The sequence below is a fragment of the Amblyomma mixtum genome, chromosome 1 (genome assembly GCF_055824585.1).
Source record: "Amblyomma mixtum isolate Tamu chromosome 1, ASM5582458v1, whole genome shotgun sequence".
Classification (NCBI taxonomy): Eukaryota; Metazoa; Arthropoda; class Arachnida; order Ixodida; family Ixodidae; genus Amblyomma; species Amblyomma mixtum.
This window is the reverse complement of record NC_143012.1, coordinates 289,815,706-289,843,375: the sequence shown is the minus strand read 5'-3', so window position 1 is coordinate 289,843,375 and position 27,670 is coordinate 289,815,706. Positions and strand designations below refer to the sequence as shown.

General features: G+C 44.1%; 1 protein-coding gene across 1 annotated transcript; it reads right to left on the bottom strand.

Annotated features, from left to right (window-relative positions):
- Nucleotides 1-806: 806 nt before the first annotated feature.
- LOC149372001 (cytochrome P450 3A14-like) lies at nt 807-27,178 on the bottom strand. The gene is made up of 14 exons (XM_089566362.1): nt 27,120-27,178; nt 25,371-25,467; nt 23,882-23,934; nt 22,591-22,687; nt 19,301-19,426; nt 17,545-17,782; nt 13,418-13,548; nt 12,598-12,685; nt 9,543-9,612; nt 7,463-7,571; nt 6,613-6,704; nt 2,098-2,238; nt 1,302-1,464; nt 807-884 (listed from the first exon to the last, which is right to left on the bottom strand). Exons 1-14 carry the CDS (start codon nt 27,176-27,178, stop codon nt 807-809), a joined length of 1,542 nt encoding a protein of 513 aa, XP_089422488.1.
- Nucleotides 27,179-27,670: the final 492 nt, after the last annotated feature.

Below are 27,670 nucleotides of genomic sequence, written 5' to 3'. Positions count from 1 at the left end.
TCCAGTCATCCGGGCTCTGAAACGAGAACATCCGGGCACCGTACGAGACTAAACGAGATTTAACGACTCTCTAAGCCCTCCTACGCGACCGGCATGCAAGCGCCGGTCGTTCTCCAAACGAGACAAAAAATAACTGCTGCCAGTGCCTTCTCAATGTTTATCAAGATATCAGTGGAGCTGTGGGTTTGATAATGCACGGAATTATAATTTCCGATTTCTAATAACGCGTGCAAAAAGCACATAAATGCCACGTTACACTTCGTTGTCATACGTGATCCGGGGGAGAAGCGCTGCGTTCAAAGGGCAAGGCATCGCGCCGAACGGGTGGTGGCGTTCCTCCCTTCCTTTACGGTGCGGTTCGGGTGTCCACCGAGATGACATTAGGCCCGTAAACATTTCATGCTTACTCTACTCTCGTTTACAGGAGAGGCAGAGATTTTTAAATTTGTGGCTGTTGCTTCCTCGTCTCAGGAGTCGGTGAAAATCTGTTTTGGATTGTTTTTTCATGCTTGATTTTTTTTTTCTCAGAGCACCGAGTTAACAGCGACATATTAGTCATAACCCGTCGTGCCATGAAGCTTTGTCGCTTAGCGCATGCAGCCAAGCCGCAAGTAGTCGAAGATAAGGCAGTGAGACATACTACTCACAGAAAAGAAAAAAAATACCGTGTAGCAGACTTTTTATAAACGCATCATTAGCTTACGAGCTAAATGCTTGCTTTTTGCAGGATTTCGTGGGTCGACTCAACAGCATGGTTAGCACCTTTCTTTATTGGCCATTTGTCTTCTCATACGTAGTTCATCACTCTACACTCGCTGAAGTGTCACCCACGGACCTCGGGCGGGAGCCGAAACCATGCCATACGATTCGATTATCATAGAATCCTGAAACAAATGAAATCGTTTTCCTTGAGTAAAATAAACATAGATGTCGACCGCAGTTATTAGAAAAAAATAACAAAACACACCACGTTGATGCCTTCTGCCTTCAAGCCAAACAGCACATTTAAAAGTAGCAGGCATCAGTAGTCTATTATAGCGTTCTTAAATGTTTTTTTTTACATTTCACTAGTTCCATTTATTCCCCGTGTACAGCAATTGGCCGAACTTACGCCTGTTTATCACATTCGTACTTTATTTCTTCTCTCTCTCTTCCCAGGTGGCTCACGCTATCTAAAGCAATGGAATTCAATTGGAACTTGCATCTCTCTCAAGAAATCCCCTTTACTTTTAATTGGGCTTTTGAGCCTAACATCTGCTTCAGGCATTCTTTCCCTCGGTATTCGCGGTGTCCGCACTCACCATTTGGGACTTCCCGAGCTGTAGTCTGTACTTCTGGACTAGTCTGGCGATCGTGTACTTCAGGTTCAGCAGTGATAGCCTCATACCGACGCAGTTTCGGGGTCCTATTCCGAAAGCTGCATTGGCAGTCTTCTTCAGCGAAGCTTCATTCTCCGGTGCAAATCTGCAGTCGTATAATCGATTGTCACGACTGCTACCACTTCAATAAAAACATAGGAAGAAATGATTTTCCCCTCTTGCTGTAGCCTGCTCCACGCCTAAAACTAAGTTCTTTCTTTTTCGCTGACATAAATGAAGCAAACCGCGTAGCAATCATATAACTTCCTCTAATAAGAGCATTCCTGTTCTTCTGTTGTTTCCTAGGTCACAAAGATAACAGCAGCATTTTTTTTTAATAAGTGCGAATATGAGCAGAGAACTTTCATATGTATCGGAAAGGGAAGCTAGGAAATGGCACGCATGATTTGATCCCTTGAACTGCATACCTTTTAAAAGGTTACGATAATTATAGCAATGCAACGCATACTTATTAAAGTTAAACGGAATGGCAGGCGATTCCCAAAGCAACTACAATGCCTGCAAGGAAATTGAGACCGGTACAAAGTCTCAGGCACTGCTACATATTTAGTTCCTGGATCAATCACGTTTGTGAGTTTCTTCCACTGCTAACTATAAAAGTACTTTTTCAATTTCAAGAAAGCTGAAATGCACAAAGCGGGCATCGCCATACCGCAATCGGTATACGTTTGTAACACAAAAAACGCGTGAGATAAAGCTATTTCCAGTGCCAGCCCACCTTTCCGGATTGAACTCTTCAGCGTCTTCCCAGTAACGTGGGTCCCTTTGAAGGTGGTACTGAGACACCATAAAGTTGGTCCCGGCTTTGAATTTTATGCCGTTGTACTCGAAGTCTTCCTTGGCTTGTCTCGTCACAAATCTGCTTTAATAAAATCATTGTGGCATTACTATGCGTAACCGCAAAACCCCGTTGCATAGCACAGCCACGTCAGACCTGTGAGCACACGTGGAAGAACCTACGTTTCCGATCTTAGAGCCAGAAAAGTCAAGTATCAATGCTACAACCATTCCCTCACCGGTGAATCTAAGTTAGATGGTTATAAACTAACTAGATGGCTGCGTCTGGTATACAAAAAAAGCGATGCCTCTAAATTTCTTTAGAACAATCTCGCAGGTGCCTGCAAATGAGGGCGCGGTGGCTGTGCACCAGAACGCTCCTTTCACTTATGACACTTTGAAACAAGACAAAACACGCTTAAGATTCAGAACGTACAAGATTGTCTTCACTTATTCGGTGGTTTCTTTCCTTTTCAGAGCTGGCATTTTGCTTGTCTGACCTTCTTCACTTCTTTCTTCATATATATGATATTTCTAAATCTGACCACAAAGTTCTGGCAAAACTATGTCGTTGCCAGTATAAAAAAAAATTGAAACTAGTTATTTTTAAAAGACGCCTTATATATGTTCTCATTCCCGCAACCAATGAATATTTCGGTATTCATATTTTGGCGTTCTCGAAATTTGAGAACACAGAGTAATGGGCAAAAACTTTGCAGATATAATGTTTTTAAAAGAATCCTGACCTCTAGTGCACACGTGAGCGTATCTTCCTTGTATAACTCTATTATTTTCACGTACAAAACAAAGAGAAGGCTGCAAAATCCCAACGTGGCAGATTTCACTTTTATTACGAGACACGCATGCTGCGCCATGTATTGTTTCGGGGTGGAATAAAGCGATGGCGTGTCAGGGTTATTCCATCCCGAAAGCGTTTGTGAACAGCAAGCTTGTTTTCGGTGGATGCCTTATATAACCCGTTAGTTCTATGTTCACTAAGTGCTCCACGTTAGAAACAAGGACGGCGAACTGAGTTAGGTGGTTAAGATTTGTACTCAAGTTAAACCGGCGCAAAAAACACGGACTCCGCTGTGTTTGTCATCTCCTGTCTGTGCCGGCGTTTTTCGCGCTGGTTTATCTTGGCTCATGTTACGCGAAAACTAACGCATCTGAGTGCGAGTGCATGCAAGGCAAAGTTTTTATACTCGAGACTGTCAACATTCTTCTATGTGAAACTCTAGAACTTATTTCTTGGGCCTTGATAATATTATCGGCGCCTGAAAATCTCTGCGATTAGATTAATATATCCAGCAAATTTCGATATCTGCTTCACTAGTGTAATCTGGTACCCCATAATGAGGGTCCTTGTCCAACATAGCGGACGCCTGTCCTGGACACAGGATTGAAAAAGCTCAGAAATTTTTTAGCAATTTTTTAAATGCACGTATTATCTAGAAAATTTCGGCGTGTCTTTACACAGCTTAGCAATGAATTCCCGACCTCTAATACATTTTAAAATCCTCTGCGCCCACCTGTACCGCGTTAAAGGCATGTTCAGCTGAGTCGTTGGTTCTCCCGTATGCAGCTTCGTGTAAATAAAGCTCTCGCTTTTGCAGTTGAGGTAAAGCGGAGTGTCGGAAATCACTCAGTCTCTTGTGGCAGCCCGTCAGACTAAGCTCAGTACGCTGTCAAAATAGTGGCACGTGGATGAGCTCTTTTAACATTTGGAAACCTTTTCACAAACTGCGCATCTTTCGAACTCTGTAGGATTACGCAGCTATTCCGACCACTACGTTGATGATTCACTGAAGAAGGCTATTGCCAGAACGGTTCCTGTGTGGTCCGGGTGCAATACAATGATAGAATGATCATAAAAGTCGCAATAGAGTTTAAATATCAAGCGGACATTCTCGAATTCAATGAGTTTTGGTGAAAATATAAGTATCAGTCTTCTTTGGCTTTTGCTTATTATATGCTTCCGCTTATTTATTTCAAAGTTTATGCTCGATCTCTTAAAGGAAACTGCCGCTCTTCAGACGTTCAATTTGGTTTATGGTTTGGTTTATGGGGGTTTAACGTCCCAAAGCGACTAAGGCTATGAGAGACGCCGTAGTGAAGGGCTCCGGAAATTTCGACCACCTGGGGTTCTTTAACGTGCACTGACATCGCACAGTACACGGGCCTCGAATTTCTCCTCCAAAGAAATTCAACCGCCGCGGCCGGGATCGAACCCGCGTCTTTCGGGCCAGCAGCCGAGCACCATAGCCACTAAGCCACCGCGGCGGCGGCTCAGACGTTCAATTGGCTAATCGTTTCTAAATTCACTTAGTCAACAACCTGTGTTTAAGTGAGCACTTTTAGAAGCTTTTCACAATTTTTTTATTTATATGCTTAAAATATCGCTTTAAACAGTGTAACGCTTTTAGTTTCTCCCCAGTCGCCTAAATCCAGCGAGTAATGCAGGTTTTCTCTGCCGCGCCATTCGACATGCGCTCAAACATAACAACGAAATTGCAATGGGTCCTGCGCAAAGCACGAGACGCCGATGCAATCCCACTACGGATATGTATGCCCCGAAGCTTGTTGAACTGCATGCTTGATTTCGCGCCCGTGTTTGCGTATGTTTATCGTAGACGTAATAAGTGTTTTCACAGGTTCAAGAAACTAAACGGAAATCAAGGGATGGTTTGAAGTAACCACAAGTTAGCCTTGCACAGTACACGTGTTCTTTTGTTTTTTTTTGTCTTTTTTTTTTACGCAATGCCATGAAGATACAGCCAGGCTATCAACGTGAATTTTTTTGTGTATTGCAAATCCTCAGAGAAATTTGTTCGCGCATGTAAACAGCAGTTGTGAATGAGCTTCCTTGCGTGTCCGTCTTATTCATCAAACTTGTCGTTGTTTGCCCTCATATTTCCCTCGTACCAAAAATAAGCGCTTGACGTCGTTACTGTTTCCGAACTCTCCTTTTGTCGTCATTACTGCCTAACGTCTAGATTCAAACAACGTGATCCCCTAAATTTTGGCGTACAGACGTCACAGTGACCACAAATTTGCGGACGTCTTGAAGGCTCATATGCTCACTAAATTCTTGGTTCGTGGCCTAGACGTACGACAGACATTTATCGTTGAAGCCAGATATCGTAGTGTCCAATCGTTTCTCTCCTATCTGTGTCGTTTAGCGCTTTTACTGTGTCTACATTCAGTAACCAAATGGCCCATTTAGGAGCGTTGTGTTATTGTTTAAAGCTTTCTTGTTAGAGGAGCGTTGCCACTAGCATCCAAGTTTCTATATCTGTTATCACCTCATGGTAACCGTTTCATATTCATAGCTTTGGCAATGCTCTGGAACAAGATTCACGTGGCCTTCGCTGCATTTTTCAGTATGCTTCTTTACTGTTATGTTCGGTGCTGCAACTCAAATAAACAAAAAAAGATACCCGTTACAGTTTCCACGAATTCCTACCAGAAGGTACTCTCCGGCAGGCATCGCTGAAAGCCGTATCAGCACGAGGAGGCCCGGCATTTCATTAAGCTGAGTCTGTAACTGCGTTCACAAGTTAAAAGACAAAACTGCTGACATTGCCATTCCACACAATCCCAAGAACGATGCGTGAATGAAACTCAAAGCTATCATTCTTCTTCAATTAGAGCGCTTTCCCACTTTTATTTGCCCAGCAAGAGCTGACCATGCTTCGAGTATGTCGTAAGTAGTAGACAAACATATTTCTGAAACTGGTACGTCGTAACATTTGCAAGGCAGTTTTCAATCGAATATGTCGAGAGTAGTAAAGAAGCAAATTTCTGAAATTGCTACTTTCTAACATTTGCGAGGCAGTTTTCAGCTGCAAAAATGCCGTAATTCCTGGGCTAACTGAGGCATTTTGCTCAAGCTGCTAGGAGACTGCTTTTGGCGGCTTAGCTCGGGTCGGCGCTGAGCAACATAAGACTAGCGACCGGGCACGTAAACATGTGTGCTTGTGCACATTGCAACGACTACCTTCTGTATATATTTATGGCCGAGTAGAACTTTTAAGCTGCCAGAAATCGCCCCGTGCCAAGCCGCCGCAGGTAGAGCGACGAGCTAGAGTCACTGGAAGAAACTTTTTTCGACGACTCTACTACTAGCAGATGGCATGTACCGCTGTGCGAAGCGACGAGGGAGTGGCCCCTCCACCTTCCGCAATTGCTATCCACCCTTCTGATTGGGACGGCCAGAAAAACCCTGGCGCGCGCCCAATCTAGGTGTGCGTGACTGAGCATCATAGTAATTCCCTTACCTGGTGTTGTCAGTCACTTAGAAATAAAAGCGTCTAATTCTCTGCTGCAAACTTTCTTTCAACTTGCCCGCATCTTATGGCGAAACGCCGATTGTAATCGCTGAGCTGAGATTGCATCAGACTAAAATTGCGTGCATGCGACAGAAATGTCTAATTATCACATCACGCTTCCGTACAGCAGGGAAGGAGAATATAATCGCAGAGACTCGTCCACAACTTGATCGAGGTATTTCAACTTCCGTGTGACAGTTTCATAATCAAATGAACCCTAGAAAAAAAATACCATGCCACGTAGTTTATACTCTCGGATTAATCTCATAAGTGCCCATTGCTGTCCCACAAAACAGATTCCACGCTTTTGACTTTTTCCCTGAAACACTCTTTGTTAAGGTAGGTTATGTTGAACACTGCGAGAGTTACAGGTATTGTCACAAACAATGCCGTTCCTTTTAACACAGATTTTGCTATGTAGAAAGGTTTGCCGGTTCCTCTGTTAGGTTTATAACGTCTGTTCAACGTTTTTAGGGATAAAAGATGGCCGTCTTTAAACATCTTTCAGGCATGTGACCATTGGTGCAGCTTTTTTCGACAGAACTCTCGAATTAGAAAACACAATTATTTCCTTAAATTTTTTTTTCGTTTACAAACCTGCATAGCAAAGATCATCATCATCAGCCTGATTAGGTACACTGTAGGACAAAGGGCTCTCCCATATCTCTTCAATTATCCCTGTCCTGTGCCAGCTGCGACTACCTTATCTCCGCGAATTTCTTTATCACATCAGTCCACCAAACTTTCTACCGTCCTCTGCTACGTTTGCCCTCTCTTGAAATCCTTACCGACCAGTGGTTTTCTTGCCTTCGCATTACATGGCCTGCCCAAGTCCATTTCTTCCCTTGATTTCAAGTGAAATATCATTAATCCGCGTTTGTTCCCTGACCCACTCTGCCCTCTTCCTGTCTCTTAACGTTGCACCTTTTATTTCAACCTATCATCACCGGCTGCCTAAATATAGGATCCACTTACCGAGTCTGACAGCACTTCCAAAACTTCATCACGGACCTTTTCTTGAACATCCGGATACTTAGCAAGAAAGAAGGTGACGTAACTCAGTGCCGTAGCAGTCGTCTCAAAGCTGCAATAAATGTATCACAGACGGAAGCTGAGTAAATTCGTTTAACCGACCGAAACTAAACAAGCCGAATTAAAAGGGGGAAAACTAATAAATTATGAGACATCAATTGCCCTTCAAAGCATTCTCCCATTACATGTGGCATCGGGTTGGTAATGTCGCAAAATGAAAAAAGGAAAATGAAGCTACTTGGCATAATGCAAAAATAGTGCACAGATTATATGCCGAGCTTTCCTGGACTTTCAGCAACTAGCGACATCTGTTGGCCGCCAGTAGCGGGTACCGCGTAATTCAAGGGGGACATTTTAAAACTTTAATTTTGAGAAAACTAGGGAGTCCCTAAGGATTCTGCCCGAACATGATGATTAATATTCCTATTCTTCCTCCTCGTTGCAAAATTTTACTTATAAAGTGCTTCCTGCGCCCATATCAACTCTTTCCTACGGTCATAGAAAATCATTGGGATCTACGGAAAATAAGGAGTGTTGAGCGCTACGCAACACACGGTGGCAGCCGTGCAAACATAAGCGTTTCTCGAGATTTTTTGGACTTCGAAGGAAATGCGTGAGGTGAAAATTCGCTTGTTCCCAATTCTCAACATCTTGCCACTGCTTGATACCTTCAGAGAATTCAAATTTGGATTGGGGTATTGTCTTCTAACATGTCACAGTTATTGATTAAGGTCAAGATACAAAACAGGTGAAGAGCAGTGTATGCTGGCTGAATTATTTTCAACTATGGGTACGGCTCTTTATTCTAGCAGCAACTGAAAAGCGCCCAACCGTACGACCTGAACTACATGCCAAACGATGTCTATTTCAGCGTGCTGCTGGCAAGCAAGCCAGCTTCTGCTACCTGGTACTCCATGAGGGTCAGCTCTGCAACCTCGGTTGTGCCATTTAATGGCGCCGACACCATACAAGGGGCGTGGTTTCACTAACCACCGCTGCATTTCTGTTTGTCTTCTTGGGGACCCTTACTCACTTTATTCGGTACAATATTTATTTCGCGCTTTTGATGAAAAGGCAACACTTCAATCGCCTTTTAAACGAAAGGTGTGCCAGGAACCTTTAAGCAAGGTATGCCACGGCTGTTAAAAAAACAAGAATAAGTCTCGCTCGGAAAGGTTTTCTTTCTTAAGTGAGTGAACCTTGATGCTTTTCGTGAAGATGATCATAATTTACATGATGGTGACGGTAATCTTCAAGTTTAACGGCATCACCTTTGCCTCCCTAATAGGTCGTAACAGAAAATCTTGACCTGCGTTCACCTGTTAATAAAATTAACGTAATAAAATAGCAAACTTAAAATTAAGAGAAGGCAGGTTGACGTCTCGGTCTCCAGAAATTTGGAAGGTTCCTTTTTTGCGTACAAATTTTAGCCGTCAAATGTTAGAGTATTCCCTTCCATCGTTACTTAACTATCTTCACAGTCATAACATCCATTTAGAAAATATTAGCATGTCAATGTTGAAGACTTTTTTTTCGTCATAATAGAGATGGTACCTTCACTAAGAATTGTATAATGATGATGTATTTTTTTTCCTGCTCTTTATATATGTATTGTGCCTATGCTATCTTCTGACATCAAAATGCAATATTCTTATTTTGTTATTTTGCTTCAGTTCGTGCAGTGGCTTTGCACATTCATTTTTTTTTTGTGTGTGTGTAAAGTGTGTCCGGAAAATTAATCACTACGTTGCGCAACCGTTGTATGCCTTGTAAAGAGGGGCTTGAACCTCGTCAAGTGAACTATTTTTCACTTTTGTTCAAGCCCCTACCGCTTTGACGGAAATAAATCATATCATATCATATCATATCTAGACAGCAAATGAGGGAGAAACTACTCCTTCGCGTTTTTCAAACGCGACTGTTCCAGAAGCTGTTCCAGAACTTCGGTAATTTGATTTTTGCAATTTCATACAGCGACAATAATGGCGAATGCGCGGGTTTCTCTATAATCCTTAGCTCTTACCCGCCGATGAACAACACAGCGCAGCTGGAGCTTATTTCAGTGGCTGTCAGCTTCCTTGACTTGGCAAATCCTGCGCAACAAAAGAGTCACCTCGCACATATACTCATCACGCTGGGGTGTAATTGCGGTTTCTAGGCTTGTATTTCAGGCTGATATCCTTATATAACTTCAATTTGATTATGTAGTAATCAAAATCACTTTGCAGGCTTCAAGCGCCGCATCACGTAAAGGGGAGTGCAAGCTAATTTGAATAGAAGGGAAAAAAAGCGCAAGCGCAAAATAAGTAAATTACAAACACCGTGATAAAATTCCAAGCTGAATTCGAAAATACACACAAGAAAGCAGAGCAAATCAGGTTTCAAGCATTGCTAAGAAATATTTCAGTAATGTTGTTACAAGGAAACAATTTGGTTTCAGAACCATGATTACTGATACATCGGCCGGGCTTCATCATAAGTTTTTTGTCCTCTTTTTTAATAGGCAGTGACGGGACGACACCATTATTCGCTTACTTAGTGATATGACATGCCTCAACTAATTTCCAAGTATTCTGGGTCTTGAAAAATTAGGCAGCTAAATCGAGCGAGCAGAGAACAATAGCATGGTTAGGGAACAGCGCAGGTACGAGACACAAGGAACATTTAAAGACGCAGAGGGGCGCTGGCTATCAACTGATTTTTATCAGACAGTTAACAGAGCCCGAAGAACAAGAAATGAAGTTTAGAAAAACGTATTGTCAGGATATTTGGTTCTTTTGCATGGTCAGGGAACAGCGCAGAGACGAGACACAGGGAACATTCAAAGACACACACGAGCGCTAACTATTAACAGATTTTTATCAGTTTTTATCAGTCAGCGCCGCCCTGTGTCTTTGAATGTTCCTTTCGCTGTTCCGTAACCATGCAAAAGAACCAACTAGCCCTTCAATACGCGCCTCCAGCGAACAGTAGGCCTAAGCGAAGTACGAAACTCGTGTCGCAAGTCATCTCTACTCGGTTAACTTATGAACACACTAGCCGTTCAGGGTGAATTCCCACTCTGTGCAAACGAAATTAAATGCGAGAAAAGCAAGAGACGTTTCTGCGATACCGAAGATGTATTATCATAGACGTATACCGGTTTGCCGGACGCCTTCAGCGCATACGCGCAGCGGCATGGGTGGGGTAGGAGCGGCCACTATAATACGCCTCTGGTATTCTAAAATGGTCTAATATTAAGAAGTACTCCAAATGCATAAAAGCTTAGAATTTTCGCGGTTAAAAATGACATTTTGCTTTCTTCTTAGAGTTCGAGATGAGCGTTCTTCTCCACGGAGGGTTTTGTCAAGCAGAGTATTATTATTACACTCTCAATTTTGCTGCCCTACTCGTACTGCATTTGTCCGTGGTAACACGAAGGTCCGTGGTAAACGAAGTCGCTTTGTTGGAATAAGTACACACGCATCGCTTATTATGAGCTATGCTCTGGAGCGTATCCTGCCCAATTAAAGTACCAATGACACTTGTGCGCACGTTGAAACTAAAGACATTCATGTCTCTGATGATTTTAACTCGTCTTGTCCGCAGGCTGCATCTCTTAACGTGACTTCGAGTTAGGAAAAAGCACGCCTGTTCCTTTCTGGCACTGCAGGGGCCCTGAAGCCCCATTTGCGGAAAGCGCTGCTTTCTTTGTCTTTCAGCTATTCCCTCTAATTTCGGCAATGGTTGCAGTTTCACAAGCTGTATTAGCTATGTTAGACCTTTCACCGCCTGGCAGTATGTCTTCGTACTGGCATGGGAATATATTTTTGCTACCCGTATCATTATCACATTATTTTGGTGTTCGAATGTCATGTGCACCTTTAAAAATAAACGTGATCCCGCAATATTTGAAATATTCATATGAAAAATCTTTCACATCGATTATATAGTTTTAATGATTTTGAAATTTTTGTACTTCATTGTAACTAATTAACGGTTTTTGACTGGCGCTGAAAACTTTCAGAGGCGTTTGCAACGCCTGCGTCGCGTATCTCGGCTGAATTTTTTTAAAGTAGAAATGACAAGCGACGCTCAAAAGTGTTAACTAGCTGCGGGAGATGCCCCAAGTTTAGCAACACTGATAACCACAAAAAACGAAATTATCTCATCGTCTAGGTTAAAATTAGCAGAGGCCGTGAGGGGTTCTGCTTTTTATTTCTTCCTTATCCCGTTTTCATTTTAACAATACGCATGTTCCGAAAACACGTGAGGCGGAATGTATAGAGACTGTCGCGGGAGCACGCCCCGAACTATCGGTAACACCATCGGAGGAGTGAGTTTGTCCTATAGGCTGACTGAACAGTCCCGAAGCAGGTCACGAGTGAAGGTGAAAAAGCACACACAATGTTGCGTCGTGCCTTTCTACCTTCGCCAGCGTCTTGATTCCGGGATGTAAAGTGACGCCCTTAATACTGGACCATTCTTGTTATCGGCTTTCTGCGTCCATTTCGCTTTGGTTTTCGGAGGCTTGCCTAAGTTTGCGTGTTTTTATTTGTTCAATGTGGAGCGAAGCGAATGATCGAATGAGTTTTATTTTCTCCCACGCAAGAAATGTCATCTTGTCTTCTTGCAAGCAACAAAAAATTGCAAATGAGCCAAAAAGAACACAAGGGGCTATTTCATTCAGCGGGCACATAAAAGGTTGTAAGTAGTGAGTATCATTAGTTAAACCTAGCCTTATTCGAACTTCTAGGTTATTCGAAATGACACTTCGGTCTTCTCAACATCACGTGTGTCCATAGAGTTGGATGAGCGTCTCAGTAATTAAGCCTACGCCTAGTTCGAACTGATTTTCAGCCCTGTCTCAGTTCTGAATACCGAATTTTGATCCTATTTAAAATGCTTACGTGCTTTTAAAGATTTTCGTTTTAATCGTTTGCATCAAACAGGAGCAGCTTCTGACAGAAACAAAAGCACCTGGAGCAACCTTTGTCGGGGGCTGTAGTTCAGTAATGACTGCCAATAAGCACGCCTCTGACGTTACGTCAAAGAATAAATAATATAGCTCCGCTATAAAGATTGTGGGTCTTGCTTACCATTTCTCGCTCGGGCGCCATTCTTCAGCTCAGAGTCTTCAATGTACTCCGCGTCGATGAGACTTTGCAACATGTCAGGTTTTCGGAGCTGCGGGGAGGGAAGATAAAAAGAGAGAAAGAAAACAATGCAGCATACACGCCCGCTACAACGTTGCCACGCGGCAAATACTTGCAGCTCTACTGCAATAAAGCATCATTACTACCTGTTCACAGTATGCATACGTATCGTCAACAACCGGGTACTTGCGGTCGCCAGCTGTCAAATTTGGTCACACTAGCAACACTGGTGCAGTACCTTAAGATTCCTCGAAGGCGTTTTTTGCGTGTCTTTTAGTGTATATTGAACGGCGCTTTGAAACATGCTAGCACAAGTAAAGATGACCGACACAGTAAATATCAGGATTGGAGAAGCGCTGTTATTGTTTATGATGATGATTATGAAAACTTTTGTTTGATGAGTATCGAGCTGTCCAGAGCCATAGACGCTCTTGATGATCAGGTTCATGATCAGGTTCATTTTAACTGTGCGTCACTTTTATTTTCAGGAAATATTTCATTACGAATTTCAGTACTTATTCCTCAGCTAGCTGTGTTGTAATGAAGTGTGGTAGTCTGCCGCTGGGGCTTGAACGCTTGATTTTCACCGCTGATTTCTGTTATGCTGCGTAGGACGCAAATGTTTATTCCCTGATTTCACAACAATATTCGATAACAGGCGATTTATCTCTAAAGGAATTAAAGTGTTATCTTCCTTTCACAAAGACTGTAAAAACAAGATATTAACAGAGAAAAATTAATTGGGAAGAAATAGGCAATTTACCGAAGGGTATTTTTTTCTCATCTCTATAACCTTGATCGTCTCCTTGCCGAGATCTTCAAATGTGAACTTTCGTACGGCAGAAACGAACCAGTAGAACGGCTTCATCCATACTGCCAGCCTCGTTGTACTCTCTGCAAAGCAAGGATTAATAATATTGTAACGTAACGTGCTTCCATAGAACCTCGACGGAAGAAGCAGAAGATGAAGGACCAGCAGAGAGAAAGGAAGAGAAAGAGCTGAAGGACGCTGGTAGGCTTCCTGCTTCCATCCTGCTCCGACCGATCCCCTCTGTGAATAACCCCCCGTGCGTGCTAAGCACGTAACAATATTAATAAGGCTTACGCGAACAGGGAAAATGCAGTAACTCTATCACTCGCGCAGAACACGCCAACCGCACTGTGAGAAGAGGTATGAAGACTTCGTGGGATGCGACACTACCTCTGCTCAAAGCACCCGGCCGCAGCGGCTGCGTTCCGGTGGAGGCGAAACGCAAAAGGTGCTCGTGTGCACGGCGATGTCAGTGAACGTTAAAGATCCACAGGCAGTCGAAATTACACTGGAACCATCCAGAACGTCACCTATCTATCTCTCTCTTTTTTCACTCCCGCCATCCTACCTTCCCTTACTGAGCGGTTCCGGTGTCCACCTAGATATGCGATACAGTTACTGCGTTATTTATTTTCCTCAAAAACCACTAAGGAATGAAGAAGGGGCTGGAAATATCTGAAAAGTACGTAGCCATTGCAGAGGGCTCAGGATTAATTTCAACTGGCTAGGTTTATTGAAACCTCATTCACCAGGTATTGCAAACATCGGATAGAAGTTATGAACTCCTAGGATTTGATCATTAATGGGCCCTTCATTGCAGAAGCGTAAAAAACTAGGAGATTTATTGAAAAAAAATTTATTGCAGAGAAATTAAGTTTTGCTATTCTTTTAATTGTTAAAATTTGTTGACGACAAAAGTCGCAAGCTGCCAGTGCAGCTTTACCGGCGTATAAATTATTCGGCTGTTTTGCCGGTATGGTTAGGCTTAGCGTTAACTGATCTTTCAGCAGGCCTCCTACAGCAGTAGCGGCTGACACGCGCCCTTACTTTGATAAATATATTGCGAATTACAGTTTCTTCAACTATGTTAACAATTCTTGCATTTCAGCGAGCAGAAGTGAGAATTCTGCGTTCGTACATTTGTAACCATTTAACATTTGAGGATTAGGTTTGAATTACAATTCTACAGTTACAGTTTTACATCTCGGGTGCATTTTTAATGTGGGCTGACTTCGGAAAACTCACGGGGCTTTTGTATTTCGCCTGCATCAAAATGCTGAATCCTTGGCCAGGATTACATTCGGTGATGTCCCGCTGCACAGCCGACCTATTGGCCTACCGGCATATGCACTGAGCACCCGCGGCAGATGTAAGCATTGACTCCAAACAGTACGCTGGAAAGCTTACATCGTATTCAGGACTAAAAAGTGCATAAATAAATGGAAAATCTGTCGAAAAGGGATATGGTTCAAAACAGGGCTATGTTGTCATAGTCCTTTGTCTTTGCTTTCTTTTTTTACTCCTCTTAGCCCGCGACAGGGCAAAGTAAGCGTTTCAAAAGACATTGGGTATCAAAAAATACGCGCGATTCAACAGATTCTTCCTACAACAAAACTAACTCCTAGTGTTACTCCATCGAGCTATTATTGTACTGGAGTTATTTAGTCCAACATATCTACCTTGGCGATTACAGCGGCAAGCTTGCGTAGATTTGTCTCTTGGGAATGTGCACTGTCATAAGCTAAGATTGCTCATTGCTCGTAGAGGCACAAATGTTACACCCACATGCGGCAACAAGAATCTTTTCGATATGCTTAAACAGCGACCGCAATGACAGCCTGGCGTTCGTGTTGATAGCAACCACTAGCAGCGAGATACTATCGACGACAAAGATGAAGTTCGGCCGTCACCACGGCAGCAAATATATGAATTCCTCAATTTGACGTAAAGAGGTTGAAAATTGTAGGCAGACTTAATCGCCTCTCCTCTATTTCAACACCCTTCACGTTCACCTTCTCGTCATTTATCAGCGAGCTGAAAGGATCTTAGTATCGGTCGTGCTATTTAAGGCGCTATAACCCTGAAAGGTGAGGGCGAGTTATCATTGTACCCTGCACTTATTTGGTATTTTTTGCAAGTCACAAAAGCCTTTACCTTTTAGGCAAAGGACTTCCGCTTAGAAAAAACACGATTCATCCGCCTCGTTTGTCCACTCGAGTGAGGATCACTCCATGTTTAAGCTATCACTGCTCGGAGCAACAACCGTGAAGGCTGTCCTTTGTGCATTTAGACAAGTTTCGATAGCGCTGTGAACTATCGTTCTTGCCAGCATAGAATATTTCTAAACACAATGGTTGACTCGGCCCTGTAATGTATTTTATTAAACGTGACCTTGTGTTGTAACCTTCGAACCCCATAATATCAGCATGGCAACGACGTGGTGTCTGAGCTGTCTAAGCTCTTGCCATTAAATGTGTTGGCTTTTTTTTTTTTGACGTCGCTGTATTTGTGACTAGCCCCCTAATTTTGTGGGAAAATTATGCAGGCTGGAAGGAGTTGTATACGTTCTGCAAATGCAGAAGCGTCATACAAGCAGCTAGCAGCACTACAAATGTAATATATTAGTGAATAACCTCGAGGGAGCAGAGAAAGAAGGAGGACGAAGGAGGGGGGGGTTCAGCAAAAGAAATCCTTGGCTACCAGTACCACCACAAAGCCGAATAATGCTTTTATTAGATTAGATATTTCATCGAGAAGTCTGTGTTTAAAGAGCGACTTCATTGCATACTGCTCTGTTCTGAAAATCACCAAAACGCTTTTGGCGAACCAGTGCAACTTCGTTTTTTGTAGCGCACTGGTACACTCAAGTCCAGAGCAACAGAATCATTGCGTGCAAAATCAAGGTAGTGTTCCAGGTGTCGTGTGCTATGTGTGTCGATCAACTAATGTGTCAACTTTCTTTGAGGTCACTAAGTACTGACTGACGCTGAAGCTTGAAGCTTCTCACCACCATTCCAACGCGGTAAGTTGTAGCAAAGAGCACGAATGACAGAATTAATTGCTCGAGAAGGCAAGGCGGTTGGCCTGAAAAATGTACCTTGTAACTCTGGCCCAAAAATAGTTGAAACACAGGTTGAAACTGGATATGGACGAAGCCAAATCCTGTTTGCGAATCAGGCCGTATTGTTTAAACACACACATTGATGTGAACTCCCTAGTTATTCATAATGGGCGCAGCGAAACCATTTATGTAGTGGTGATTTTTCATATATCTAGTTGTTTATGACATGTGCTTATATCCATGCCTGACCGAATTTAAGCTTGTGTTCGAAAAAGCCATCTGAGCAAATTGCTCGAACACTAATGCTTGTTTGGAAGTACGGTTTCGGCGCGTTCTGCTTTCGAATAATAGGAGCCAGAGGAGGCAACTTTGTTAACGTTACGCATTTATCTATAATGCTCGGCACCGCGCATCGTGCGTACTTTTGATATGGCTCATTAGACCTTGAACGTCAAATGGAAAGACTTTGAAAGCAGGAAAAAGGCGTCTCTTGGAAAAGACATTAAAATACACAGGACGTGCTCAAGAAAAAAGATTGCGCTAGAAACGCTGCTAAGTAATGTGGTTGTCCAATAGCACTTGTGTTGCGCTCTTCCTGTTTTTATCCGCTGTGGTGGCTCAGTGGTTATGACGCTCAGCTGCTGACCCGAAGGACGCGGGTTCGATCCCGGCCGCGGCGCTCGAATTTCAATGGAGGCGAAATTGTAGAGGCCCGTGTACTTTGTGATGTCAGTGCACGTTAAAGTACACCGGGTGGTCGAAATTTCCGTAGCCATTTCACTACGGCATTCCTCATAGCCTGAGTCGCTTTGGGACGTTAAACCCCAATAAACCAATCTTCCTGTTTTGCCCTGTTTACCTGTTAGTTCCCACTTTATATCGATGTGATAACATAAGGCCATCTTTATTTTTCTTATAAAATAGGTCCATGTAGCGAACTAGTAACGTTAAGCACCCTCTAACTGTCTAACAATCTCTCATTTCGCCTCGGCATACAGTAGTATGATGCGTAACGTACGTGCTATCATATGGAAGGCTCCCTTCATGATGCCCCTGGAGGTAGCTCTAACAGTATGAAGGAGAGGATGGTCGGGCTTCCCTTGAAAACGTTCCTCGATGCCAAAGGCCCCCCGAGCCGTGTAGTCCAACGCCAGCTGCTCGTAGAGGTGTAGCATATGTACTTCCTCGCCAGTGTCGGCGTGCTTCTCCAGGGACTTCAGGAAGACGTCAGCGTCCTCTTCGAGGCGCGTAATAGTCTGCGTCGAGAAGCGAGCACCTCTGGAGGGCAGTGTCCAAAGAGGGGCACCCTTACTGGGCAGTACGGCTTCGTGGTGACTTATGAAGCATTATGACTTCATGAAACACATGTTCTTCCGGTTAAGAATGGGATCAGCTTAAGCAGGAGGAATTCTCCGCTTCACCGCCATCGCGCAAGCTTTAAATGTTTCGCAATGTATTTGGAGGCTACAAAGCCGGAAACAAAAGGTGGTCAACGAAGGCACGTTGCAAGCAGCGTTGAGCGCAAATTTAAACTATGCAGGATTTGTGCTTCGAAAAGGATTTTTTTTTCAATACAATGCAGCAAATTAGGTGGATCGATATAGCTACCAGTCATTTCTCGTGAAGACATCCCAGGAATAGAATGATCGAGCACCCGACGCCATACACAGCACCATCCCTAATCTTATCAAGAATGCCACCGAAGTCTTCACTACAAAAGGATATGCCGGGCTAGTTGGTTCATTTCTGAAATAAAGATTTAGCTGCGCGAAAGAGTTAGGACACAAGGGAGGCACATTTACGACACCTAGAAGCGCAGACTGACTTTGTTGTTTTTCACGGTATTTTAGATTAACGCAAGCATCAAGTGCTGTAGAAAGATTTGTGCATTGTTGATTTTAGAAAAATCGATTCTTCATCTCGTCGTGAGTTGTTTCATGTTTGGTTTCACTTTTAGTAACCACTGTATGCATTGCTGCGCATTTTTCACTTGTTTGATAGGGAGGGCCGGCCCAGTGATAGCTTCAATTGTGTTTTTCATGTTTTTGTGTTGAATTCGAAGATGGTATAACCTCGAAATTATCTTGTGCAATGTACAGGCTTGTCACAGAGAGCGCTTAAATACGACTTGCGTGTTCCTGAAAAATAAAGTTGTCAGTCTGCGCTTCTAAGTGTCGTGAATGTGTCTCCCTTGTGTCCTAACTCTTTCGCGCAGTTAAATCTTTATATCTTCACTACAAGCAACATGGACATCCCTTAAAAAATAGAATTTAAAAAATAGACGCGAGAGTTGACACGTTACACATAAAATTAGCAGCGCACTAGAAGAAACAGAGAAAATGAAGACTGCGTTAGTGCCTGCACATTCTACTCTGTACCGCATAGTGCGTTGCTATTTTTATGCTTCGTAGAATACAGCATACCTGGAGCCTTTAAGGATATAATAAATAAAATATTCTACTTTGTTCAGATATGGTGCTCTAAGCAAACATCTAGTGCAGAAGGCTTAATATTCTGGATTTCCTGGCACATTCAAGCTACGCGGATAATTGGCTACCGTTGTTTTCTTTTAGAGTGCAAAGTACTGTGCGCCGCCTTTGAATCGCAACAACCTGCGCAAGAATGGCTAAAAAAAATGAATACCGCAACACTTACATGAAGATTGCATTATAACGCTGCAACATTAGCTGTTCGGGCTCGAAATCAAGGGTATCATAAGTGTGCAAAACACTACTGACACATACATCGATGCGCCGAGCAAGACAGCGGCTTACCATTTTTAACTTAGCCGAGGTCATGCTGTAAGCCACTGCTGCTCGCAAGCTTTTCCATTGAGAGCCTTCAATGTGCATCAGGGCTTTTCCGATGACGGGGTGCATCTGGTCACTCATTATCGCCAACTGCAAGGCCGAACATTTTGCTTGCAAGACAGGAAATGAGTGTTGAAATCGACTACAACAGCATGGTGGCTTAGCTTAACCCATTACACATTTAAACGACGGAATCTGATCAACTAAGTTGGCTGCAGAATCAGTTAGTGTACGTGGGCGTTCACTTCCAATGTGCTCAAGAATTTTTGAAAGAACTTAATGTTTTATCCTTGAGCTGTATTTTATGTTCCATCTTGCTACTGGTATTGTGTATCGTTTGTTGTTCATTTACACGTTATTGTATTTTCTGCAGCTGTATGCGCAACGATTACTTGAACATCATTTTTTATACCTATTGTCGTAATCCCAAACCACTCATTTGCTGTTTCTAGTCAATTGTTACGATGCTCCCCATTATGCGCATTATGTTCACCCATTATGCGGATTTTCAGTCACCCGCATAAAAGCGTACTCAAAATCTGACCTTCTCTGTTTTTATGCGAAGCATACTACTTTAGCTACCACTTCAGCCCTTCACCGTGGTTATGCGCCTCCAAATCACGTGATACATGACGTCACACGACGTGACACGATGACGTCACGACAGTAGAGAAACAGGGGCCCACCTCGCGCCGTCGCTGTGGTTGTGCGCCTCCAAATCACATGATACATGACGTCACACCACGTGACACGATGACGTCACGGCAGTGGAGAAACGGGGGCCCACCTCGCGCCATCGCTATGGTTGTGCGCCTCCAAATCACGTGATACATGACGTCACACCACGTGACACGATGACGTCACGACAGTGGAGAAACGGGGGCCCACCTCGCGCCGTCGCTGTGGTTGTGCGCCTCCAAATTACGCGACACGATGATGCTTCGCATTCTCCAGGCTTAACCAAGTTAAGCCTCAGCCATTTTTTTTTATCAGTGTTATATATACACAAAAGGTAAATATGAATTGGTCTTACGCGTCCAAGGCTACGAAAGGTACTTCAGTCATAAGTGTGTCTTCTTGTTTCATGTTTTCAACATTTAGAACGTTACCAGTTACAGGAAGGGCATGCTCATATACAAGAAATGAATGCTCATAAACTGCTCATCACGAAACCTTCGCAGTGTTCAGCGCAATGACACCGGCCCGTTCTATATAAATCCCGTTCACGGTGGACGTCAGTAACACGGCCTTGTGCTTGTATGGCAGAAAGTAAAGCCCACAAAACATGGGAGCCCCACCCCTCATGTAATGTCCCGAAAGGAACCTTTGAGGAAAGCCGCCGCGGTGGCTCAGTGGTTATGGTGCTCGGCTGCTGACCCGAAAGACGCGGGTTCGATTCCGGCCGCGGCGGTTGAATTTCTTTGGAGGCGAAATTCTAGAGGCCCGTGTACTGTGCGATGTCAGTGCACGTTAAAGAACCCCAGGGGGTCGAAATTTCCGGAGCCCTCCACTACGGCGTCTCTCATAGCTTTAGTCGCTTTGGGACGTTAAACCCCATAAACCAACCAAGCAACCTTTGAGGAAAAATAAATAAATAAATAAATAAATAAATAAATAAATAAATAAATAAATAAATAAATAAATGGGATGAACGCTTTTTCTTCCATTGAGGTCGCTTATAGATGTGACCTTATATAGAATTTGCACTGCACGCGCATTTTCTTAGCAATATGCTTTAACAAGAGTTGTAGTCGGGTTAGTTAGTGATCGTCTGATGAAACCATGGGAAAACTGCGCAAAAAAACGTGACACGAAGCTTACAAGTGAAGGGAAAAGATTGGTTTTGGTTTACTGGAGTTAAACGTCCCAAAGCGACTCAGGCTATGAGGACGCCGTAGTTAAGAACTTCAGAAATTTCGACCACCGGGAATTCTTTAACGTGCACTGACATCGCACAGTACACGGGCTTCTAGAATTTCACCTCCATCGAAATTCGACCGCCGCGGCCGGGATCGAACCTGCGTCTTTCTGGTCAGCAGCCGAGCGCCATAACCATTGCGCCAGGTGTTCGTTATGGCATACATAACGTAGGCCAAGCAAACCAAACCATGGAGCATAGGGTACGCCTTTTTTTATATAATTTGTAGTTTTTCATCAATGGGAGACTAATAAAAGCAGAAGAAAAATAGAAGAGGCAGAGCACCGGACGCGAAAATCGGAGGTCGTGGGTTCGGATCCCACTGGCGGCATGTGGTTTTTTTTCTTCTTTTATGAATGTCCCGTTAATGAAAAGCTACAATTTAAAAAAGAAAGACGTCCAGCTATGCTTCTTGGTTTCATTGACAGTTGACTTCCGTCATGTACGACACATAAAGAAAGGACACAAGAACAGGACGAACGCTATCCTGTCAACCTCTCAACAAGGTCCCTGGCGGCGTGAACGGGCCAAAAGCGCTGCCGGGAGGCCTCTCCCCGTCAACCTGTCAAGCAGGACAAGTTCTATGCGCTAGCTAATGTGATAGCTTCGCTTTTGATAATGAAAACCATCCAAGCTCGTACCATGACGGGGATTATCATCGTAAAGCATTTCGCGATGTAGGTGGGTTTGCATCCGAATTTTTTTAAAATTAAATTTACAAAAATATTCGCCACACGTTGCATGTACGTGTTTCAGTGGTTGAATAAACGTGACGTGGTATCATACGCAATAGATTCAGTAAACAAAACTCATACCCCTTTGAGGAATCCTTCAGTTAATTTTTGATTTCCTTCTTTTCTGTTGCTCTTGTAAGCACCCGTCAAACAGTTTGGGCGACTGGGAAGAGTACAGGCACGATACCAGAAATGTGGCGTGTCCAACAACGCCTGTGCTATGAACCACTCAGTGAACTAGACTCGTTCTTTAAAAGAGAAACAAAACAATCCAGCCATTTATTTCTTGTCAGCCCTGATTAAAAACATTGCGCGAGCAAAAGATGCCCCCGGTGAACGATGCTACGAATAAGCTTAAGCGCTTTTTTTTTGCCTTCAACTTCGCTTTCCTTGCACGAATCCAGCCAACACCTAAGATGGAAATGGCTAGCCAATGAGAGGTTGTTTTTATTCCGTTGTGCCAAATAAAAAAAAAGAAGGTAATTTCAAACTCTCCCGCCTCCCAAATGAGTTGCATGCATGTTATCCGAGTGTCATCGACATGCTAATAGGTGTTCCGTGTAGGCGGCACATTATTTGGATAGCAGGGATGCTGCACTTACACCACGGTCGACGAAGTTGTGAAAATTCCGCACGTACACATATTCGATAAAGTCGAGGTCACTGAGCACGACGAAAGGCGCATCGCCATTAAAGAACCTGCGTGAAGAAAGGATGCGAAACACATCAGTTCGTGTGTGTATGTGTATGCGTGTGGAAGAAGGGGAGTGGGGGGCTACATATAATTTAAAAGGGTGATTGGGGATGATACTCCTTTGCCAGTTTCTCAGTTAAGGACTCCGATAGCTTCTACTATCCCGCGGGCTCGCGCGATCAGCCGTTAGTTATCGCTCAGGCTAGAGCTGGACAGAGCAGCTTCCTAAGAGGAGCTAGGAGACTGGGGTGTTGGTGGTCGCCGGGGTGTTTAAGCTCTCCCACGTGGAATGATATAGAGTGGGCTGGGCTCTCTGCATGACAGGCAATGCAAGGGGTATTATGAGGGGCTGATCAAGGAGATATTGCCATGGCTTTAGCTGAGGGAACCTAGAATTGGGGTAATTGAGATGCTCGGTTTGATCCTGGTTAAACTGTGAAGCCGTCAGGAGTGCTCGCTGAGGAATGAGAAATATTTATAATGGTCGGCAACGACGATCGGCAGTGAGCAGAGTCTTTAGTGCCGCACACCTAAAGTATTAGTTAAAGTGTGTGTTAAACGATAGTGGTTGCGCTTGACAGCCTGTGAGGCGATAGGATGGCAGCAAGGTCAAGTTTTCCGCTGACACTAACTTGGGCAATTTTGGTGCATGCTTAGTGAAGAAGGTATCTGCACGCATTATACGGCATGAACGACACGTAAAACACTCGCACGTGATATTCATACTTTGTATTTTCTGTCGGCATCAGTTACCTGCTCATTTTTGCCACACGCAGCATCAGGTATTAGCGTAAATCACTTTCATCGAAATACCTCATTAACCGCGGGGCGCCGTTATCAAATGCATTCCAAAACAAAGTAAACACCAACTGACTAGTCTCTTTGTCGTCAGTATTAAATCTATTCTACGGAAAGCAGATTTAACAGCTCACGTAAACTTACATCGGTTTTTCTTTGTTTTTTTCTGGCACGGCTTACACAAATTGTCTTCCATCATTTTTTCGCTAAATTCGTGTGTATTGGATTCCGGTACTTTGCTACAGAACGTCGATCTGATGGAAATTTGTGCCATGACTTTTATTACTGATCTTCTTCATTGCAATAAAGAAAACTCATGCCTTGGGTGTGCACATTCTCCCACACACAGCGCGAACGAAGGAAAGCACACAGAAAAAGACGAGTTGACAAAAGCACTTTACCCGAATATGCTGCCATATTTTTCAATCCATTTCCCGAGGACCTTGTACCTATCCTAATGAGAAACAAAAAATAAAAGTCGCAGTACAATTACGGGAGTGTGACGTAAATGTTTAAGCGCTAGCTTTGGTGTGCCAGCAAATAATTTTTCACGGGGAATGCTTTGTTTTTATGCGTAGCATATTGCGATCACTCAGTTCAGCCCTTGGGCGCGGCCGGGCAGCCACCAAACCACGTGACGTGAAGTCACGACAGCCCGAGGAAAAACCGTAGGTAAAGATGATGGCGATTCTTGGTGAGAATTGCAAACACAATAAAAGGGAAAAAAAGAAAAAAAAAACAAAAAGAAAAGAAAAGAAACAAAAAACGAAAAAGAAAAGAAAAGAAGAGGAAAAAAAGAAAAATAATAACGGCTGAGCATGGTGGCGGTTGCCACCGCCCCGTTTCAAAGGGGGCGCTCCTATCCATCCATCCATCCATACGTCACGGATGAAAAGCTGCTGAGAAAATCGAGTGCCGCCAAGCAATACCTCGCGCAAAAAGACCGCGCAATATGCAACGCATTCTTGGCTTAACCGAGCTAAGCCTGGGCATCTTTTTTTTTTTGTTCTTTTCTTAAAAAGTCCAAAGCCGGTGTTTAATCTGGACTTTCACAAGACAGCAGTGACGCTCTACAGTGGGTTTCGGTGGGTTCTCAACCAACGGCCTCCCGCAGCCGAGGCGGACGCCTGACGTCGTCCGTCGCTTCTCATGCTGTCCGCCTTTTGTAGTGAAAGCTATATTGGCCACGAACTTGCGATTTCGCTGTGGCGGTGCTCCGAGGAGGCACAGAGGCCGACCTTGAGCCGTTGCCTAGCAACCGCCGCAGCTGGCGGACGCCCCGCGCTCGCCACGCCATCTGGCATGACGTCGCACCGCGCGCCTCGCCGCGGAGCCGCCGCCGCCGTTTGGTATGACGTCACACCGCTTGTCTCGTCGTTGCGCTCGCCTACGCTCGCTTCGCCAGCTGTGTCGCATGCCTGATAACATGTTGGAGGATTGAAAAGGAGAGCTCGCGTGCGCCGCAACCACAGTTGAGGCGGCAGTAAGGACGGCGACTTAGCTTTCGCTACGTATATCCTGTCATAGCCGAGCTAAGCCACTGCCAATTTTTGCCTCTCCCGCCTCTCCCCTAAAAGTGATGAGAGGGATTCCTTTATCTTCACTTTGCCATCTGCCAACCGAGGTAAGCGGCAGGTGCCAAGTGGTACACGATGCTGGGGACGCTAACGGTGCGAAACAGGAGAATGATCTGACAAGAGCTAGCGCTCAAAATACAAGGAAGCGATCAAGAGATATTGGTGTTTTATAATTGGCTGCATTAGTTTAGGAAATGTGCCTCATATGTCAATCTAGTGTATTTGTTGCTTTATATTCTAAAAGCTATGCTTTTGTAGTACTACCTTCTTATGCGAGAAAGATAAACAAACACTCAATTCCGTTCTGTCTTACCATAGAGTGGTATTCCTGAAGGTTTCCCCATATCAGGTTTGGTTCCGGGCCGGGTATGCCCATCTTCTTGAAGTAATTGAAGTGATTGCGCTGCCATCTGAAATTTCAACAAACAGTGCAGACGTCCTTTCGTATAGCGCCTCTTTTTATCCTCTACCGAAAGTGTATGCAAAAATATGACCCTTGTCGATGCGAAAGTGCTCCGATTTTAACTTTGGGTTTCTTTACAATCCCTAGATGTTATCTTAAAAGGACTGGGAAATGATACCTTCCGAGTTTAAGTAAAGCAGGTGAGCTATAGGTATTCCATCATACGAAACCCCAGTGCAAGAAGTTTTGAGCTAGGTTTATTAAAACTGAAGAAGAGTGCGCTGAAGGTCAACCGGAAGACGTTCGTTGTATCCGAAGTTCGTAATAAATGGACTTTCCATATTGCAGACAAGAAAAGAAAGTTCGACGGAAGTGTCTTCTACTTGTTAAAAAACCGAGTTTTGTGCGATTACTAGTTCAAAGCTGACCCTCTCGTGGTGCTTCTAAGATTTGCACAGCGGTCCTCGCCAAGATCTTTTGCTCTTGGCAATCTGTTTTAGCAACGTGGTATAACTTAGAACTGATCGCGGATGCAGCAGTGCACCTCCCTGCGATGTCGGCGTCCGCAACAACGAAGTCACCCTATGAGACATTCTACTAATTGTGCATCAAAGACGCGTTGAAAGAAGTCCACGTGTGTGTGATCCTCTGGGCTTTCGTCAACTTCTTCTGTCGTTCCTGAGCATATGCAGCGGCGCAAGTAGCATAGTGCACGTCGGCACAGAGCGTTCTCAGCTGCGCTGTTTGCATTCAGGGCTTTATGCACGTGGTAGCATTAAAAAACGCACACAGCCGACTGGGTCGGAGTCGCAAACCACGCAACCAGCGGTGCTGGCAAGACATTCCAACTTTTCAGATCTCTCCAGCTGGTTGATCTCCAACTGCGTGCAGAGTAGCTTCGCTTTCGACGCTGCCTTTATAACGTGGCCACCGTGCTTCTCCTTCTGTACTTAAAACGCTTTGCCCAACCGGCACAGATGAAACGATTGAGTGGTAGCCGTTCGGCGGGCGTTTGGCCGGCGGCTATCTACACTTTCAATGCCGGCTTTTTTCAATGCTTTTGGGGTTGCCATGTTCTTTACGGGGTGATGTCATGGGGGATTTTAGACGCTCTTTGATCTGCGCGCTGGCTGGAAGTGCGAGTTTTTCTGACTTCTGGGGTGCATTTATGGCGTGTCCTCATTCGCTAGAACTAAGTAGTGCAGCTGCAGTTGTTGTTCTATCTGAGGTGCGCTGACATTGCCATAATACATATCTTGATGGTAGGACCACCCTCGTTCGTAGTAACCCAGCGTTCGTTGTATTTCCGCCCGCTATAAGAGTGCTCTACTGTATATCTTCTTTCTTTTTTTTTTTTCAGGAGTGCATGGGGACCTATCTGCTCTGCGCACGTCTTCCTCAATCCTCTGTAAGCACGAACTCCGTCCATAGTAACTTTTATCCTCAAAGTGCGTACCACGTCCGTGCAAAAAACTTCCTTTAGCTTTACTTTATTCAGTGATCACATCGCGAAAGCCAAAAAAAAAAAAAAACAAGAACGAATACCCTAATCAGTCATTTACCCACCGATATCCAATACAGCGATATACCGCACTCAATATGTCATTACCCCTAATTGCTCATAACCAAGAACGAGATCAGCTGTTTATCTCTACTCACATGAAGAGTGCTGTGAAAAGGCACACGCCCAAGCCGAGTAGCACCACTGTCGCCAGCATGTCGACACTGCTGGGTCCGCAGATGTCCGCCTGAAGTGGTGATTTTATGCCAGCTGACCGTGTGGAGAGGGCAGTACGCAGAGAGCGCAGAGGGCATTCATTGCCACCGGCCATTTACCTCGGGGTGTTTTCTCGAGTGATTGGCGAAAAAATGTATCAGCTGGCAGAGGAAGAACAATACCATGCTCCACTGATATTGCAATTCCGTGTTTTCACACGTGTGCGCGAAACGGGCAAGTGAAGGATTCAGTTTCAGGGTTATTCGATTAGAGAAGAGCAAGCAGCGGAAAACACTTGTCAGAGACCAGTCACAGCGAAAGCTCTAGGCAACGCTGTTGAACCGAATCACATTATTTGTGTTTTACAACTTAGTGTAGTATAAATCGCACCTTCTTGTATACAGCCAGACTTTCTCACTTTCGGAAAGGCTATAGAGTATAAGTCGATATCCTGTGTACAGCAAACTTATATGGCGCCGATGAACACTGCTAC

What these genes read in the sequence shown, in the direction of transcription:
- LOC149372001 (XM_089566362.1), bottom strand. Translation starts at nt 27,178, where the DNA reads ATGCTGGCGACAGTGGTGCTACTCGGCTTGGGCGTGTGCCTTTTCACA. An exon ending in AAATATGGCAGCATATTCGG is followed by an intron (nt 22,688 to 23,881) that starts GTAAAGTGCTTT and finishes TTCTTCACGCAG; the next exon opens with GTTCTTTAATGGCGATGCGC. An exon ending in ACAACTTCGTCGACCGTGGT is followed by an intron (nt 19,427 to 22,590) that starts GTAAGTGCAGCA and finishes TCGGCCTTGCAG; the next exon opens with TTGGCGATAATGAGTGACCA.